General features: G+C 45.8%; 1 protein-coding gene across 1 annotated transcript in view; it reads left to right on the top strand.

The window, feature by feature from the left end:
- The window catches only part of LOC147728368 (bifunctional heparan sulfate N-deacetylase/N-sulfotransferase 3), a 554,824-nt gene that overhangs the window by 214,272 nt on the left and 324,775 nt on the right, over window positions 1-15,777 (top strand). The window contains exon 5 of the mRNA XM_086963275.1: window positions 11,816-12,001. Within this exon, the coding sequence (XP_086819401.1) occupies window positions 11,816-12,001 (186 nt within the window). The remainder of the gene's footprint in view (window positions 1-11,815; window positions 12,002-15,777) is intronic.

The raw sequence follows: 15,777 nt of genomic DNA, 5'->3' as shown, positions 1-15,777 counted from the left end.
TTTTTGTGATTGCCATTAGTTTCTGGTATTGTCTACGATTAGATGTAAGGTGGTATGTAGCCACTATATAAATCAAATCATATAAATATATTTGTGCATGTTCATTACAGAGATAGAATACATTGAATGTTACACATTATATTTATATAGTTCTCCATGTCATCATCACTTAATATCAAACATCTTGACTTGTTCCAAATGAATCGTCAAATATTTAAGTAAAACATTACAAATAGCATGAAATATTATGGTCTTAACATACTTTTCTAGTGGGCTCATTTAAACTTATGATTACATGCTAAAACAATGCAAAATTACCTGTGCACTTATTTTTGCACTTTTTGCCTTTGGAAGCTGGTTGCAAATTGTACATGCGAGAGGAGTAGCAATGGCACATACCACTAGCTTGTTCATAAGTACATTTGTATGTAGTTACAATTACCATCCAGAACTGTATGGAAATGGTAAAATAATGGTGTGCCCTTGAACTTAATTAGCAATCCACTGCTGCCTCATTGAACCCCACAGGCCTGGCCCAAATGAATGAACATTGTTCGGCACAGACTAAGCTGTGAGTGAATCGCAGGCCCTGCCAAATATTACCACTAAGAATTTTTGGGGTCACATAATAGAAGTGACAATAGAAAGAGAGCTGATTCAAGAGGAAGATGAAAGACCAACTCAATATGAGTTTTTTAAACATGTTACCCCCCTACTTGAAACTTTGCAGTGCCCATGAGCTAACCACCAAATATCAACACTTGTGGTGACTGGTGAGTTTAAGAGTGAATAAAAACCAGGACTGCTGATAATAATGATGACAATCAGGGACAAACAATTGGGCAGGCTTGGCCTAGAAACTTCTTTATCTTGAACAACAGAAACTACAGCTCCACCCGTCACCCCTGTTATCTACCCAATGGCAGTGTTGAGGATGATCTAATCAGCAGCCCCTTACTAACAAAATATTCATGGAATCTCTAAATATCTCACTGTCTCATCCTCCTCACTACAGTGTCTGGTTTCTTCAGGAATACAGGTGATACACTGGTAAGCGATCTCCCCCTACATCTTGTGCCATGCTTAACCACGGCCATCAAAATTGGATCCCACTGGCTTCAGTGCTCAGACACTCGCAGAGCCCTACTACCATGCATGTATCACATGCTCCCTGTGCATGCACACGTACTCAGCATACATATGGGATGCCACTGAATTTTGTTGGGTCTCACATAACTGTGGAACTTTCCATGAAAGGAATCAGTAGGCTATACTCTCACAGAAACCGATAGGAAGGTCTCACCAAATATAAATCACACAAACAAAGTATGCTGCCATCTCTGTTCATGTGGTGAAACACAAAGTGTAATACTAGTCTACTCTTTTCTATACGGACACACTTGGATTGCCCATCCACATTACAGGACTGGTCCTGCACCTCGCACTATCAGGGACAGGCCTAGGTCTTTGTTCACAAAATGATTCGCATGATGCCAAGGCCAAAATAATAGTGAGGATACTGTATTCATTTCCATTTGAACACTTAAGTCAGGGGAACATGCCTGCATAATATAAAGGGGACATTTCCATCACTACATCCTCACTGTCTCGCAGTGGTTCAGAGAAAAAAGTGCAACATTCTTTGTATTTTTTCACAGCAAAGGAGGACAGCTGCCCAAACCCCTACCCACTGTTCCTGAACTATACACATAGTCTAACCCTAAAGTCTAGGAATGAAAACGTAATCACTGAGGCCATATTCAAGTGCTAGTCATAAGGAGGTGGTCCTACTAAGTGACAGGTTTACCACTCTGGAATATATTGCTCCCAGATCTATGGTTGCAGCAAAATGTTGTCTGTACTAGAAATTCTTGAAATAAGGCTCCATTGCCCTTCAATAACCCATTGGGACTACACCTCTCAACCATCTAAAAAAGGTCAAGGCCTTATTGAGCTCAGTTTCATATTAGCTGATTAATGGAGTTGAACACTCAGATAGGATAATTTATCAGTCTCAGACATGGCTTTAATAACATACAGGAAGGGGAAGGACATCTAGAGATGTTGGAACCAAATCCACCACCAGCAGTAAGAGCTGTAGAAAGCAATGCAAAATAAATATATAAATATATGGTGGTATACACCACACACAGACTTCTCTCTTGACACTCAGTAGGTGTTGTACTCTTTGCATTAACTTCAGAAGGACGAAAATGGTGTTAAACTTGACAGGATTACAGTCTCATAATTACAATTGTTTGGGTTACAGCTTTGCCCACTACTTTCTCCTACCAATTTTCAGTCCATAAACAGTGATCTTATATTTTGAATCTCGTGGTTCGATTTGTCTCAGAAGCTACTGGGGCCAAATGTATATATCTCTGTTGTGATGCAATGATAACATAAGCAATGCAAATGAACAAAAGAAAACTTGTTTTGAGTAATGATGAAGAAAATCAATTGTAGTATACAAAAAGTGAAGGATAAATAGCTTGACTGAATCTCAATCACTGGTAATAACTCGGGCTGCATTACAATCCATCATTATTTTGCACACTATGCTACCTCATTTTGGACCCAGCCATAAGCAAATGAGTCTTGACCATGCTCCTGTAAGAACCGTCTAGCCCAAACTGCCGCGCCAGGTTCTCCCTGAGCTGAAACTCAGGCAACCCAGAACCGGTTTCATTCTATTTAGGGCTCATCAGCCAGGTATTACTTGGTTCTAGTGACACAATGTACACAGGCCTCACGTCTTGGCACGTCGAGTGACATTAAAGTATATGCAAAGAGATGGATGGAATGCTTGAATTAATTTCAGCCACTGGTAATTTTATTTATTTACCTATTTATTTATTTATTTTTTAAGTTTTCTATAGCGCAAACAAGACCCTTGCGGGTGTCAGAGCGCTTCACACAGGCAGGAGGATCATCATATAACTAAGAAGTACAATCAGCTAGTACAAATATGATGCAAAGTCACGGTTAACACATATATAAAACAGTGTATGACAAGATTTAAGTGAATTTGGCTAATAGAATCGCTTTCACTTCTTTTTTGAAAAAGGCTACGGATGGTTTGAGCCTTGTTTTTGGGGGTAGGGCGTTCCAAATCCTGGGTGCCATTCCTGAGAAGGCACGGATGTATGTCGTCTTCTTGGAGAACCGCTGTGGCTTGAAAAGTAAATTGTTAGATCTCCTGGTGGATCTGTTACCACCAGATAGTACTAGTTTATCTGCTAGGTATCTCTGGGTTTTTTGATGCAACGCTTTATGTGTCATCACGGCTATTTTCAAGTGGATTCTGCCCTTAAAATGGAGCCATTTGAGGGCGCGGAGGTCAGGGGAAATGTGGCAGTTTCTTTTGGTGCCGGTGATGAGTCTGGCAGCTGAGTTGATTGATGCTCTAAGGGGAGCGGTGGTGGATCTGGGCAGTCCGCAGAGCGCAACGCTTCCATTACCAACTCTCGGGATAACTAGAGATTGAACTGCTTGTTTGAAGTCATTAGGCGGGATGAAGTGTTTCAGTTTTCTAAGAGTATTCATTTGGAAGTTGGCTCCTTTAGTTGCCGCACTGATGTGGTTTTGCATATTTAGCTTATTGTCAAGTGTTATTCCTATGGATTTAGCGGAATCTATGATGAGCGGTTGGCCTTCGAGTGCTGTGAGGTGCTTCATCCACTCGGCGCTAGCTGTTTGTTTGGGGGGGCAATTGGGGGGGGGGCGATTAGTAGACATTCTGTTTTTAGGGTGTTTAGTTTCAAATGGTTCCTCGCCAGGCATGTCTGTGTATTTTGAAGTGTGAAGTTCAAGGCCATGATGTCTTCAGGTGATTGGACCTTAATGTAAAGTTGTGTATCGTCGGCGTACATGTAGTATTGGATATTTCAAGAATTTAGTAGCTCTGTGAGAGGTTCCATAAACAGATTGAAGAGTGTCGGGGAGAGGCAGGATCCCTGTGGGACTCCTAGGGTGACTGGAGCGGGTTTAGATAGCGATTGGTTGATCTTGAATCTTTGGCTTCTGTTTTGGAGGAAGGAGGAGAACCAGTTTAACACCATTTCTGATAGGCCCATTCTGTGTTGGAGGAGGTCGAGTAGGTTCTCGTGCTTGACCGTGTCGAAGGCTGATGATAAATCAAGCAGGATTAACAAACAGGCCTTGTTTTGGTCCAGTAGTTGAAGTGCGTTGTCTATTATGTGTGTCATGGCTGATTCAGTGCTATGCCCTGATCTGAAGCCTGACTGGAACTGATCGAGCAGGTTGAAGTGATCGATGTGATTACTGAGTTGCATGTGAACACATTTTTTTAGTAGTTTAGCCAAGGTCGAGATGTTGGAGATTGGGCGATAATTGTTCAGGTCTGACGGGTCCGCTGTAGGTTTCTTCAGGATGGGGGATACCTGGTCCTCTTTGAGGATGTCTGGAATAGTTCCAAGCAGAAGGGAGCTATTTATGATCCTAGTCCAGAGGGGCACCAGCAATGGAGTGAAGTCTTTTAAGTGAGAAGCTGTTAGAGGGTCCGTGAAGTGGTTGGAGGGATTGAGAGAGACGAGCGTTTTCAAGATATCTTCTTCATTGTAGAAGTTGAAGGCGGTCCAAGCGGCATTGTTCTTGGGGTCGGATTTAGCTAAGCAGGTCATGTGAGTGGACAGTGGGGAATTCATGGGTGAGATGTTAAGAGATGCTAGATCCTTGAGCAGGTTACTCAGGGTAGCATCCCTATCCATCCCAAACTTGTCTGATGAGTCCTAATTAGGACAAAACCAGTACTGAGTTGCTTGTGTTCCGGTACGCTGTCTGAGCGGGCAAAGTCCAAAGTCGGGACTCAGGTAGGTGCCATCATCATTGAGTAGCTGTTCAACATTAGTTCAGGTGAAGACCTCTACATTCAGAAACGTTTCTGGAAGTCAGAATCTTTTCAGTGGGAAAACAAGCAAGTTGAGTCCGATTGCCAATTCAATACCAGTGTCTGTGTCTCGGCAGTGGTCTGGTGGTAGCCGCTGGTTCTTTTGCAGCAAGTGCTGAAAAGGTTTCTAAGTGTAGTTTTCAATGTAAATAAAAATAGAGTATACTCTAACACCAGCCAAGAGTCCAGGACCTTTTGGTCATCACATGGGGGTTAGGACTCAATCTCACAGAAGCCACCTTCAGAGTCCAGGGTAAATTCAATTGGAACTGGTCTGCTAGGATCAGCAGAGATTTGGGCTTCTTGAAGTTTTTGTGTACCTGGAGCTGAACAGGAGGCTAGGCAAGTAGCCCTGGCAGTCCACTCTTCTGTCCTGGGAACAAGTGGAATGCCTGGGGCCTGGTTGGCAGAGTCCCAGTGTACCCAGTGTACAGTGTTGAAAACCAATAGGTGCCACTCTGGCTGCTAGATGCAGGTCTGGGTGTGAGTTACATCTGCCTGTGACAGAGGATGGCCCTCTGAAGCTAGTGTATTTGGTGTGACATCCGCCAGGCCATCCTATCACGAGGAAGGGGCTCTTTTTCCCATTTACACTTCCCAGGCTTACTGCCAGGTGAAAGTTAAGGATTAACTCTGAAAAGGCTGCCGGAGGCTTTATGCAGGAAAATGCAAGATTTCTAAAAGCGTCATTTTCAAAATAGCAAGTTAAAATCCGACTTGACCATTAGATTAGACTTTAATCTACTATTAATTTGAGTCCTTTAACCACGTTTCTAGTTATTCTGACCCTAATGTTAGGCATTACAAGGAGTTATAATGCAATACATTGATTTTTATGGGAGAGCCAGCCTTGCCACATTGAAAATAAACTGTGGAGATGTTGTCACTGCCAGGACATGTAAAATTTAGGTACGCATGTCCTACTTTTTAAAAACCATGCACCCTGCCTTAAGGACATTCTAAGTCTACATTACGGGTGATTTATAAGTGTCAAAAAGGAAGGTGTAGGCCTAGCAAATCAGTTGTTTTGCCAGGTTGAATTTCCAGTTTTCTAGCTTTAAAACTGCACATTCAGGCTGAAGGAGCAATCTTGAAGACATGTTTTGCATTGTCTCTTTAGTGGTGGCATAATAGGTGCTATAGTCCAATAGTGACATTTAACTTACAGGCCCTGGATACGCTGCATACAGTATACTAGAGACGTATAGGTCACTTAAATGTGCCAATTAGAGTTTTTAGCCAATTCAAAACGTTTTTAGGGGTCAGAGTGCATGCACTGGGACCTGGTTAGCAGGGTCCCAGTGTACAGTGTTCAAAACCATCAGCATCAGTTAACTAAAAATGGGGGTGATCATGCAGAAAGAGGCAGTTTCTTTCAATTTAGTTTTGGCCTCTTATTATGAGGTTTAGAGCTGTATTTCCATTAAGGCTCTGGAATTAGGTAAATTCATAGTTAAACTTTAGATAGGCTTAGCTTTAGAGTAGGGTCAAATTAGCATTAGGATAATGGTAGGATCTGATTTATGTTAAGTGTTAAGTTTAAGGTAAGGCTTATTGTTATGATTAGAGTTTCGGTTTGGTGAGGGCAAAGGCTCTAATTAGAATGAGACTAATGTGTGGCTGTTGTGCTGTAGTCAGGGTCGAGGTAAGGAAAAGCATTTATGTATGAGTACATGTTTGAGTTAACATTAGGTGTAGAATTTTTGTCAGGGATTTTCTCCACGCTGATATTCTTCATAAAAGTCTCTTCTGTCTAAACAATGTAAATGTATTGATTTTTTTCATGTTCATTTCTTCATGAATACATTTCTCATTTTTACTTTCTTCATTATCAAGTGAATCCCTCATAGAAATGTATCATTGCTCAAGGTGAATATAATGTTGTAAGTGATAGATGTTTAACAAAGTAATGTTCCTTCTGTTGTGTGCGCAATCCTTTTCACGCCAATCAGTTTAAATATGCCAATCCCGAAAGAGCCATCAGGTTTTTTTTGCTATTTTCATGACCATTTAAAGGCTAGACTCCCTTGGAAATGCTAACACCACAGATTTTAAATCCTCCAGGGAAGAAAACAAAGTTCAACTGGGACAAGAATGATAAGGTTCATTGCTGCTCGGTGGCTGCATGTTTCATCATAAACCTTTCCTTATTCATGGTGTTCTAGCTGATGCCACTTTTTGATTTTTGACACATGCAAGAAATGGCACATTTTCATAAAATATTTGTTAATTTGAAAAATATTTATGTAGACAGTGCATTGCAATACAATATTTTCGACTGGTGTCAGCAGCGAGGATGTCGTTTCAGATCTTTAGTCACACTAGTTGGTGGCATTGGGAAAGTATGCTGCTGAGAAGCTGAAGATGTGGGTAAATCGAAATGAAAAGACACTAGGGCCTCCTTCTGAGTCAATTGCTGCAGGAAAGTTTGCCCTGCCTGATTCAGAGTAGGTAGGTTATTCCATGCCTTGTATTTCCGGGTGTGGGAGGGACATATCCAATTTTTCGAGCTGAAACAAATTCACCGGAGGCATTGGCTGCAGCAGATGTCAAGCCTCACTCCTCATAAAATGCTCCCCCTTCCAGCCAGAAAAAGACTTCACCTTCCTTCCTTTATTCCCCATGCTGCCTTTGACCTCCCCCCTCCTCAACAAAACCACATGCCCCTGTATACATTTATCACCTACTCAAAGCAGGTGGTAAATGTATGCCTCAAAATCCCATAGAATTAAGATGTCTGCCTTCATTTATTACAGGACAAAATCGACAAACAGCCCTTCTAGCTTTGAATGCAGTCTCCCTACCCTGAAGGCCACAGGTGTTAGAAATTAGGTTTCTCTTTGGCTAGGGTATGCTCCTAAGCCTTGCAGAACCCACCACTCTAGTCAGGGCAAGGGAGTTACACACATAAGATAACCCCTGCTCACCGCCTTGGTAACTTGGCAGAGCAGTCAGGTTTATCAATCAAGGTTTATGGTGGTTCCTCCTTGAAGCCTGTAGAGCCAGCAGCATCTGTTACAGTTCCACGCAGTCTCTTCACAACATCATGGGGTCACAGCCTGTACTCATAGTGCCAATGTCTTTGTTCTGGGGGGCACTTCAAACACTATATTGAAATGCACAACACCCCATTCACATTCTCAGCCCAGGCCCCAGACACACCACAGGGGCATGGAGCCAGCATTGTGTAAGGCAGGCACAGCCGTCTTCAGTGCAGGTGCAACTCCTCCCACCACTCCGAATGCAGACCAGGCCTATTCAGGTGCAAGGGGAACTCCTCCTGTATTCTAAATTCAGCCAAGGTCTATTTAGCCTAGCGCTGTGTCACCCAGGAAAGGCAGGATACACCTCAACCCCCCTTGTGACTGGCTGGAGTGAATGCACATCCCCTCTACCCTGTCAGTCAGAACCAGACGGTCAATACACATCCAGGCAGGGCAAAAAGACACATAAGCACACAGAAATGCCCACTTCTAAAAGTGGCATTTCAAAAATAGTAATAATAATATCTGCTTTCACCAATAAGCAGGATTTATCACTACTATTCCAATACATGCCAAACATGGTTACTCTCATATCAGAAATTACCACTGAAGCACATGTCAGGGAATCCCCAATTCAACCCTATGAGAGGGCAGTCTCACAGCAGTGAAGAACTAAATAGGTTGCTTGTCACTACCAGGACATGCTACACAGTTAGGGCACATGTTCTATCTTTCACCTACACCGCACCAAGCCCAAAGGGCCAGCTAAGGCCTACCTTAGAGGCTTATATGTAGTAAAAGGGGAGTTGCAGACATGGAAATCACTTTATGTGCCACTTCACAGTGGCAGTAAACTGAGTGTGCAGGCCCTGCAGTGGCAGAGGACTGAAACAGGTTTTGAAAGGCTTTTTCAGTGGGTGGCGCAAGCAGCGCTCAAATCCCATCAGAAGCATTTAATTTATGGGCCCTGGGTATAAGGGATACCACAGGTAAATCAAATATGCCAGACAGGTGTAGACCAATATTGCCAAGTTTACAAGAGAGAGCACATGCACTTTAGCACTGATCAGCAGTGATAAGGTGCCCTGAGCCATAAAACCACCAACAACAGGTCAAACAAAATACAGGAGGAAGGCAAAAAGTTCTAGGATGACCCTGGAAAATGAGCCAAGTCCATCAACAGGGAAAAGCCCAAGAGGCAGAATGGCTAATTCAGCCCAGGCATGTCAACTATGCACTCAAGCAGGCATGCAACGCCCATTGGGCTCAACGGGCTTCATCCCCTCCTGTCGTGTATGTCAGCCCGGGCTGAGACTGCTTCCTGGGCACTCACACGCACACAGTTTTTGAGCTGCCAGCCGCACCCGAGTACTTCACAGGTCTTTAAAAGACCATTCACTTGTAAACGAGGCTTTGTTGTTTTTCACTCCCTTCTTAGAGCCCCTGGATCTCCACTCTGCCTATGGCTGGAAGAATTAGCAACCCCCCCCCCCCCCCCGCCCCCCCGAAAATGTTATCAGCCCCTCCCGAAATTTGGCTCTAGTTGCTCCTCTGTGCTCAAGTGTAATTATAGGATTTGAACTCTCCACAAGGCCTTGCATCCAAAAATGGAATTAGCAATCCAGTTACTCCTTTTTTCTAACATTCAGAATGCTCATAACTGTGACCTTGCCATCTGGTTCTCAAAAGAGGACCACTCTCCCACCAACAGCGGGTCTCCAAAACAGCGAGCTACCCTTTCTAGCACTCCTCCTGTACAGAGTCGGCATGAACATAGATGACAGACATCAACCACATAGGATTTCTCAGGAGAGTAAGCACTTAGATCTTCAAAATCGGGGCAATCCCATTTTTGTGCAAGAGTGGGGCTACACCTCTGACAAGTATGGCTACTTCGGAAGAGCATATAACCTTTATATCAAATAGTACTAACTTTTAAGATTGTACCCAGATGACTTTCCAAGTATACAGCCTGTCATTGTATCAGTGACAATTTTTGCATAAATTCCCTAAGTTTCACCAGAACGGTGAAATTCAATACAGCCTCTCCAAGTATCTATACTGACGGACAACCTAGCAAAGATGTGATTTGATGGCTGCATCCCACATAAAGTGTGTCCTTGCTGTAACTGCCATTTTAGCTGCAACCAGAGGAAAAAGAGAGTCACTGCCACAGCTGTGGTCATACAAAGAATGCACTGCCTGCAACTCTTAGCAAACTTGAGAACATTTTAAAAGCCCAGCTGCATATATGAGATGGGTCATGTTTTACAAACTAGTTGCCATACTTTTGGTAGCTCAAGACACGGGCTACCACAAGAGATCTGTACAAGAAAGTGGATCTGAACCTACTGTCTCAGCTGCATGGTGGAAAAATGTGTACTTCAAATAAGCGGGCTGAAAATAAAACAAAGAAATTGAACATAATTAAACGACTCATCCACAGCACATGTACCTCTAAGGGCCACCGATGAGTCAAGGGTAGGGCGAATGAAGCTAGATGTCATCGGTTTTAAGCAAGATTTGGAACTTGGGCAAAAAGTCGCTTGTTGTTGATTATCTTCAATCCAGCATTATGAGGCAGCCCTAGTCCATCTTGAAGTATACAACGAAATAGTGGATGCTCCCCATGATATGTCATTCAAAACTGACCTTTTAGCAGCAATTTATCATGGAAGTTAAATACTGTCGCAGCCATTTCCACGTGGGTCACCCTTAAGTCATATCTACCCACTTGCAGCCACCATATTTGTATTAGGACAATTGCACAGGTACATTGTTTCAACATGTTACATTTGGAACTAACTAACAACAGTGATGATACGGTCTGAAAGTTGCAGAAATAAGATGACTTGCCTCTTCCGTTAAATATATTTTGGGAGCATGTAAACCCCACTCTGTGTGAGCTGCACAAACCCCTTATTACGTTTACAGTCGAATTAGAAATTATGCCCTATTTATCTAAGGTAGGCCCGTGTAAAAGTGTGTCTCATCTATCTCAATAATTTACCAAACCACCAGGCGCTCACGATCTACTATATGCTTATATTGTCCTTATGGAAGAAAAGGTCATGAGGTCACTCCCTGACCATATTAGGCCCAACCTTCGCGAAACACACACAACATTTCGACGGGAACTAGTAATGATCACCTGGAGTTAGGAAAAAATGGCAGACTTTTAAACGCCACAAACTCAAACATAATTTGCAATTATGGGAAATGTATATATTTATGGCCTTAAATTCAGCAAATTGTGCATACTGAGACTCTGAGCAAACAGGCTGGCGTGTGGGATGATTACAGGGCATTATGCTGATTACATGCCAATCTAACCTGACCACATTGTGATTGTAGATAGGATCACAGGGGTGAGACACTGGTTGGTTAATTTAATACACAATTGGTGTATTGTATTTACAAAGCCATGTTGTAAATGAATTGATTTGAAAAGGAACACCTATCACATTTGGAAGTTGGTTGCCTACTGTTTCAAGAGGCTGGCGTGTTGGAGACGTAGAATTCACAATTAGCAAGGGGAAATTGAGGATGCCAGCTGTGCACAGGAAAAGCCGCACAGCAGCCTCAGCCACTGAATATGCATAAGATGGATATTCTAAAATTCTTTTGCATGAGTATGCGAGGCTGTAGTCGACCCACTCCTCATGATCTGTGATACCAATAAAAGAAAAATCTGATGCTGTAACTGTAATGAAGTTCAAAGAATGAATTTATCACAAAAATTGAAATAATAATAAGAATGAAGACATTGAGCTATACTATGACAAAGGCGGTGCATGCAATTTTCTGCTAAAATCATTATTGTAATGGTTATTTCTGTTCAGCACATAGCCCCACTACACTTGTAATGGCATACCCGACTAAGTGCATGCTTCTAAACCAGTGTTCCTCCTTTGTGTTCCAGGAACATGGTATCCCGACCGACATGGGCTACGCGGTGGCGCCCCACCACTCCGGCGTCTATCCGGTCCACCTCCAACTCTACGAAGCCTGGAAGAAAATCTGGAGCATCAAAGTCACCAGCACGGAAGAGTATCCTCACCTAAAGCCCGCCCGCTACCGACAGGGCTTCATCTACAAGAACATCATGGTAAGTAAGAGGTAGTGGAATTACACTTAAAAGGCTATCCACCCTTTATGAAACTCGTAGCCTTGCAAGTGGAAGGGCTTATAGTGTAAATATGGTAAAGCAGCATTTTCATATAAGATAAACCCCGGTGATTGACGTGAAATTGTATTTTTGTGCTGCCTTTGAATTCTTGGATTTGTGGGAAACAGAAAATGAGGGCAGAACATGTCTCTTCCCCTTGGGATTGAATGAATTTCTGTGAGCGCCCGACGTCACGTCAGCACACCTATAAATACACTGGAATGGCACAATTAATGACACATCCGGCAATTTCCAGCATGCATGTCTTGCATGCGAGATTTTATGTCAGTGCCAAAAATGGATTCTTATCAAGTTAAGTCAGCACATCTAAACGTGCAACATTTATTAATCTGTCTTCGTGAAGTAAATATAACCCCCATTTTAATTAAGTTTTTAATTGGCAACAAATGACTTGACTATTAAAGGGTTTTTATGCGTACTAAATTAGCGTAACTTAGAGTCTGCATGATTAGTTCATTGAGCGAATACGTGTGAGTGTGTGCAGAAGGGCCCGATTGATTAGGTTGGTTAGAGAGTGAATAAAAGGCCGAGTGAGTAGATTGCTTAATTGGTGACTGACTGATTTACTAAGTGACTGTGGGAGTTTTGTTAGGGCAAACTTAGACCGTGAGATATTTTGGGAGGGAGAGAGGGAGGCAAGCACGACCGACTACCATTTTGTGTGTGAAAAAGGCCGCTTTATTGAAACAGGTGCACATCACATTATTTCCCAACTGGCAAACCGCCTTACAAAACTATAACCTCTCTAAACATCAAGTTACCTGCCCCCCCTTTTTGTTTTTCTCCCTCCACCCCTACGATCCCACATGATAATATCCATCCACCCGCAACATAACAATATATATCACAGCATTACATCCTCTGAGTATCCAAATGTGTCCCCTACCTATTAACTCCAAGCCCTCACAATAGCTACATTCCTGTCTGTCCTCTTGCAACTGTAACCAAACTACCCTCTAATGTAACCCCCAACTATTTACCCCTTTCCCCGCTCCCGGTCCCCAAGTCCCCAACTTAACGCCAAAATACCGAACTCCAGCCAAACCTGGCCAACATCCCCAACAAACTCCGCCACCCAGGGAAAGGTGGATTGCAGGTGAATACACCGCCCCCCCCAAAAAAACTGCCACAGGGAAAGGTGGATTGCAGGTGAATACACCGCCCCCCCCCAAAAAACTGCCACTCCGACCTGCCCCACGCAGCCGCAAGAAACCTCAACACCAGCTCCTACTCCCGGCGCACACCTGAGAAGCGAGACAACACTTCCCGGAGCTCCAACAGGTACAAGTCCATCCCCATCCTCAAGAAATGCACCCCGTCACCCCTAAACATTTCCGGTGCGTCATAATGGATATCTCTGTGCCAAATCCTCGCGAAACCCAGATGCCGACAGAAACTGACCATCTCTACGTTGAACTTTTTCCGTGCCTTATCCACCGCCTGCGGCCGACTCGCCCCACGCCAAACCCTCCTCGGAACCAGCTCTGTCCACACCACTGAACACCCAGCCCAACTTCTCCGCAATTCAGCCAGATCCCTCCGCATCGCCCTCATCAAAACCAGGCCAGTCTCCCGGACCATGTCGTTCTCCCCCAAATGGAGAACCAAAACATCTGGGCACCGACCCCTTTGCACCATGCCATTCAACGTGGACATCAGTTCCTTCCACTGCATTCCCCCCCTCCCCAGCCACACTACCTGAAACAGGGCCGGGTTAAAGCCTAAGTTCTCCCCGAAATAGCTATCCTGGGCCTGCAACTTCGCCCTCTTCACAAAAGAATGGCCCACAATCCAAATCAACATGCCCTGCGCCGCCGGGCCCGCCACCGAACCTGAAACAAAAAACAGATGTAAGTCACATTGTCCCCCCCAAATCCAGCACGCCTTTACGCCAACTCAGCGCTACGCACATACCACCTGTAGCAAGCCGAGGATCACCTCCCCAAGCGCATGATGGCCCCTCTCCCGCACCCTCGCCTATGAGCCTCCGACGCCGCCCCAATTCTGAACGAGTGGGTGCCATACTGACTGCCATTGACCCCCAGTCTGCCCAGGGCCTTCCTTAACACCCCCAGCAACTGCGCCCCCGTCGCCCGAGCGCCATCTGCATGCTGAAAGACCAACTCGTCCCCCAGCCGAAAGCCGTTCCATGTCCACCCCCAGTGCACCGGGCACGCCAATCCACCCCCCTCCTGCATCATCACCCAGGTGCCCTCCCCACGCTGGTCCGTTTTCGGCCGCCGCAGCCAGATGCGCAGGGCCCGGTGCCCCAAACGCACCTCCGTCCAAACCAATCCCTGGCCCCTTCTACCCCCTACCAGCTCCGACACCCGAAAAGCCCCCGCAAACATCCACACCTTCAGGGTCGCAAACAAGCACTCCTCCCGTTCGTCCAAGCACACCCCATGCAACACTTCCAGCACTCTCCCCAACAGGTCCTCTGACAACGGCCGCCGCAATGCCCCTGCCCGCCCGCATTCCCGGGCCCAACCTTCCAACATCCTTGACCTGAGCTCTCCCGCGGATGGTGCGTAGCCCCAGTACAGCTTCCCCATGAACGCTACCCCTGCCAACTTGCCCGCTATGGTCACCTTCTTGAGGCCCTTATCTATCAATGAGAACATAAATCGAACCACATCTTCCCGCCTTGCAGCTCCCGGCGGACGCCAGCGCGCCCCAGACGTCAGAAACTCCCCCCAAGCCGCAACATACATTGCCCTGGTCGAGTCCGCCAATGATCCTAGAACCAGCTGTAACATCCGGTGTTGCCCACTTGCCACAGCTGCGCCGGCATGGGCGTCGGGTCCTGTTCCGCATCCTCGGCCAACCCACAGAATCTCCCCCACTGCGAACGAGACAAGGCATCCGCAATGTCATTGTCGACTCCCGGGATGTGCACCGCGGGACCCACCCCTTTATCTGTCACATACTTGCGTTTGCACAACCAGTCTCCTCCCACCGCCCCCCCTCCCCCACCCCACTGACACTGTGCACGCGCACTGCTTTTACCTGGCACAAACGTTTCCCTGTGTTGCTCCACACCTCTCCGCTCCATCGCTGACCCGTCCCTGGACTGTGTCCGGGCCACTGTCGCACCCAGGCCCCATGACACCTGTAAAAAAGAGCTCAAACCATTAACAAACCCCCGTCCGCCCTCGCCCTCCCTCAACTCTCCTTCCTCCAGACTCTCATCGTCACCCTCATGCAACTCTACCCCACCCCATCTATACACTTGGCGAGCCAGCGGAGGCGCCAACTGCACCCTATTAACAACCCTCTCTCCTCCGCTACCACCCAACCACACAAAACAGTCCTCCTCCCTGCTGTTCTCTGTCCGCCGCTGGACCCCAAGACGTGGGGGCCATGTGGGGAGATGGGCCAGCGAGCCTGCCAGGGGCCTTCGTGTGCCAGCCATGTCGAGTTCCCTCGCAGTCTCCGGGCCTGTTGCAAGAAACACGGCCCTCCCTTCACCTTGGCGCCGATCCGCTGCACCAAGCCTGGTCAAGTCTGCAACCGCGCGCTGACCACCCGTCTGCAATGAAAATGGCACTGCTGATGTGCTGGGTCCCTGCCACTGCGCGGCCCCCCCACCATCCTGCCGCCTGACTAACAAACCCTCATGGCCTCACCCTCCGCCTCCTCGTCGCTCCAAGCCAGTCCCCCCACCCCGGCCCCCCCTTCTCTGGGGATACCTC

Source organism: Lissotriton vulgaris, chromosome 3_1, assembly GCF_964263255.1.
Source record: "Lissotriton vulgaris chromosome 3_1, aLisVul1.2, whole genome shotgun sequence".
Taxonomy (NCBI): Eukaryota; Metazoa; Chordata; class Amphibia; order Caudata; family Salamandridae; genus Lissotriton; species Lissotriton vulgaris.
This window is presented reverse-complemented; position numbering and strand designations above follow the sequence as displayed.